General features: G+C 43.9%; 1 protein-coding gene across 1 annotated transcript; it reads left to right on the top strand.

Annotated features, from left to right (window-relative positions):
• Positions 1-1,025: 1,025 nt before the first annotated feature.
• foxl2a (forkhead box L2a) lies at positions 1,026-2,965 on the top strand. The gene has a single exon (XM_026192387.1). The coding sequence runs from the start codon at positions 1,274-1,276 to the stop codon at positions 2,183-2,185; it is 912 nt and encodes a 303-aa protein (XP_026048172.1). The 5' UTR covers positions 1,026-1,273; the 3' UTR covers positions 2,186-2,965.
• The last annotated feature ends 550 nt before the right edge of the window (positions 2,966-3,515 follow it).

Below are 3,515 nucleotides of genomic sequence, written 5' to 3'. Positions count from 1 at the left end.
ATTGGAACAAGAAATAACAACGCGTCGTAACTCTCGAAAGTGTGAGTCGGCGGTAATTGCATGTTGAGAGATGGTTGGCTCTCAGCGCGGTTCAGCTGCTGCAGACTGGCTGCAGACTGGGTGCAGGGTGATGACACACATGGCAATGCTGCTCCACCTGCAAAGACTCCCAAAGCACGGAAATACACTCCCAGAGAAAGCCGAGGGGACCCTCGTGGGTGGCCAGAGAAATGTATACTTCGCCACGCACTCCCCTCTCCGCGGTGAGCTAATTAAGCACCACTAGCTATCCGGATTTTGTAAGAATTATGTGGACTCTACAGCCCTTTACAAATATGCATGACTCTGGTGAGAATGTGTGGACTAGATTGTATATTTTGGACTATATATTGAATTTACTAGAAAAAGTGAAATTTTATATTTCACATTCAAACGTGGAAAAATATAGATATATTAAACAGAATTACTTTGAAAATTGGAATACGTTTGTTCCAAATATTTAATTTTGGGGTTGTTTTGCGCAAAGACATATTTCGGAACATTTCTTTATCTGTTTTTGTTATTGTTATTATTAATATTTTCCACCCCTTTTTCTGAAAAGCTTGCTTCCTTTCTGACTCAAACAGCAGAGTCAGTCATGTTAATATAATATTTTGAGCAACGAATTCACTAGCTATAAGCATAATTGCATTCTTTCAACGAATACCTGTATTTCTATTTTCATTACTCACTAACTGCTTCAGGTTTCCTACAGTGTTTTATGCCTGCATTTTACTGTAAATAGGTGTTTATCGCGCATATTATTACTAGTATTTTGAACCCTTTCTGATTAATACAATTTTCAACAAGTGAAGAAGAGCTCGTTTTTTCATTGACTGGAACCACGGAAGGCGGAACTAAAATACGCACAAATCACAAAGCACTACGTCGCTCGGTGTAGAGCGCTAGAGCGAAAGCAGCCTGTCAGCGGCCCTGAAAAAAAGGGGAAAGGGCTGGCCTTACTGACTCACAGTCCAAAACTTGGGTTGCGCGTCCATCAGAAAACAGCTTAGAAAAATCTCAGCTGAAGAGAGAGGAAGGTCTGGTGCATGTCACGTACTGATCCGCAAAATTACAATTAAGATTTCTTCGTGCGCAATTTGGAGGACAGTTTTTGACTCACTGGTGCATCCTGAGATTCTGCAGCGCAGCATTTCACCGATCGAGACAGAAGCGTCAGAAAGGTGTTCTTTTCAAAGTTTAGACTGGACTTGTTTGTTTTGGTGTGTGCGCAATGATGGCCACTTACCAAAACCCAGAGGATGACGCAATGGCCCTAATGATCCACGACACCAACACGACCAAGGAGAAAGAGCGCCCAAAAGAGGAGCCGGTTCAGGACAAAGTCTCCGAGAAGCCGGATCCGTCCCAGAAACCGCCGTACTCCTATGTCGCTCTCATTGCCATGGCTATCCGGGAGAGCTCCGAGAAGCGCCTCACGCTGTCCGGCATATACCAGTATATAATCACCAAATTCCCCTTCTACGAGAAGAACAAGAAAGGTTGGCAGAACAGCATCAGACACAACCTGAGTCTTAACGAATGCTTCATAAAGGTGCCGCGGGAGGGCGGCGGCGAGAGAAAGGGGAATTACTGGACCCTCGACCCAGCCTGTGAGGACATGTTCGAGAAGGGGAACTACAGGCGACGCCGCAGGATGAAGCGGCCTTTCAGACCCCCACCAACGCACTTCCAGCCGGGGAAGGCCTTGTTCGGAGGGGACAGCTATGGCTACCTTTCTCCACCCAAGTACCTGCAGTCTAGCTTTATGAACAATTCCTGGTCGTTGGGCCAGCCGCCCACTCCGATGCCCTACACGTCCTGTCAGATGGCCAGCGGCAACGTGAGTCCAGTGAACGTCAAGGGGCTGTCAGCCCCCTCATCATATAACCCTTACTCCCGGGTGCAGAGTATGGCGCTCCCCAGCATGGTGAACTCTTACAACGGCATGAGTCACCATCACCATCCCCATCATACCCAGCAGCTAAGCCCTGCCACCGCGGCACCACCTCCGGTCTCCTCCAGTAACGGAGCCGGCCTTCAGTTCGCGTGCTCCCGCCAGCCCGCGGAGCTCTCCATGATGCACTGCTCATACTGGGAACACGAGACCAAACACTCGGCGTTACACACGAGGATTGATATTTGAAGTTTACCAACTGGTCCGTGCAAAAATGAAGACTCTGGGAGAGAGAGACAGAGAGGTAATTCCTGTGATTTCAAAACAGAGCCGACAGTATTTTGAAGAGACCACTCTGACTCAGATCTCTTCGGTTCCAAGCTGACATCTAAATGCCGACGGGGAGCTATATGCACGAGGTGATGCTGAGAAAGTTTTATGAAATGGAAACAGGAGGTAAAGGAGTCATCGGCTGCTCATTCATCAGGTAGCACAACCTCTGGGAGCCATTTCGTGCGCCTGTATTACACTTGGACTGATGGCCATAACTCGGTATTGTAAAATCAAAATTGTGAAATGAAAAACTGATTATTTTGAATGGATAGACATTGCTGACATCGGTCCAGCTGTATTTTTGGTGTGCGTAATGATTTGTCTCAGCTTTCCTTCGGCTTACTGCCGAAAGACGTCCTAATGAAGTCAGAGTTTTAATGTGTGATTAAATCAGAGCTAATTTTGGCTTTCTTAGTAAGCTGCACCGAGAAAGGCCTGCACGGTGATACTTCACCTCCTGCTATAGTTGGATACTTTGTTAGGTTTAAAAGGTGTGGGTAGAGATCCAGCAAACTACCAAAAGAAAAAAAAAACAATTCAGGGCTTTTCATACTTTTTGATTACATGATGTAAATTCCAAAGTGACGCCAGCCAGTGTCAGATTTTGTTCTTTCTAAATATCGTTTTTATATATATATATAAATGTGATTAGTTATGTTTCATTAATGTTGGGGCCATGTTTCATTTTAATTAGCACTTTCCCTTTTTTTTAGGTTTGTCAATTTCTTAATAAAGTTGTATTTCTTAAATAATTAAGTGGTCATGAAGTAATCTGTTGTATGCTTTAGGCTATTATAGCAACCACTGCTGGCAGTAGGCGAGCAATCAGTAATAAACAAATCTGTGAACCTAACACGACATGAAAGTGCCACATTGGTTATGATGCAGGAGTTTTTTTCACAGCTTGTTCAAGAAAGAAAATAACACTATTAACAGCGGCGCGTGGTCGGCTGAGGATAGGCTTACATAAAAATGGCTGATAGGCGCACTCAGTATCACTTTAAAAATTAAATATGTATTCTATTGAACTGTTTGGCTCAAATTAGGCACATTTAAAAAATCTATCGATTTATTATATTAGTGTGACCAGGTAAAAGCTTTCTCTTTCAACTAAGAATCAGTGTCTGCGTTGTGTGCAATACAATAAAAACACATTTAGACTTATTCATTAGTATTTATGCCCGCTAAGGACAATTAATGTCATATGTTTAATATTTTATATTTTTCCCATCTGCAGCGGCGTTGC

The sequence above is a fragment of the Astatotilapia calliptera genome, chromosome 14 (genome assembly GCF_900246225.1).
Source record: "Astatotilapia calliptera chromosome 14, fAstCal1.2, whole genome shotgun sequence".
NCBI lineage: Eukaryota > Metazoa > Chordata > Actinopteri > Cichliformes > Cichlidae > Astatotilapia > Astatotilapia calliptera.
Note: the sequence above shows the minus strand (reverse complement) of the source record. Positions and strands in the feature narration are given on the sequence as shown.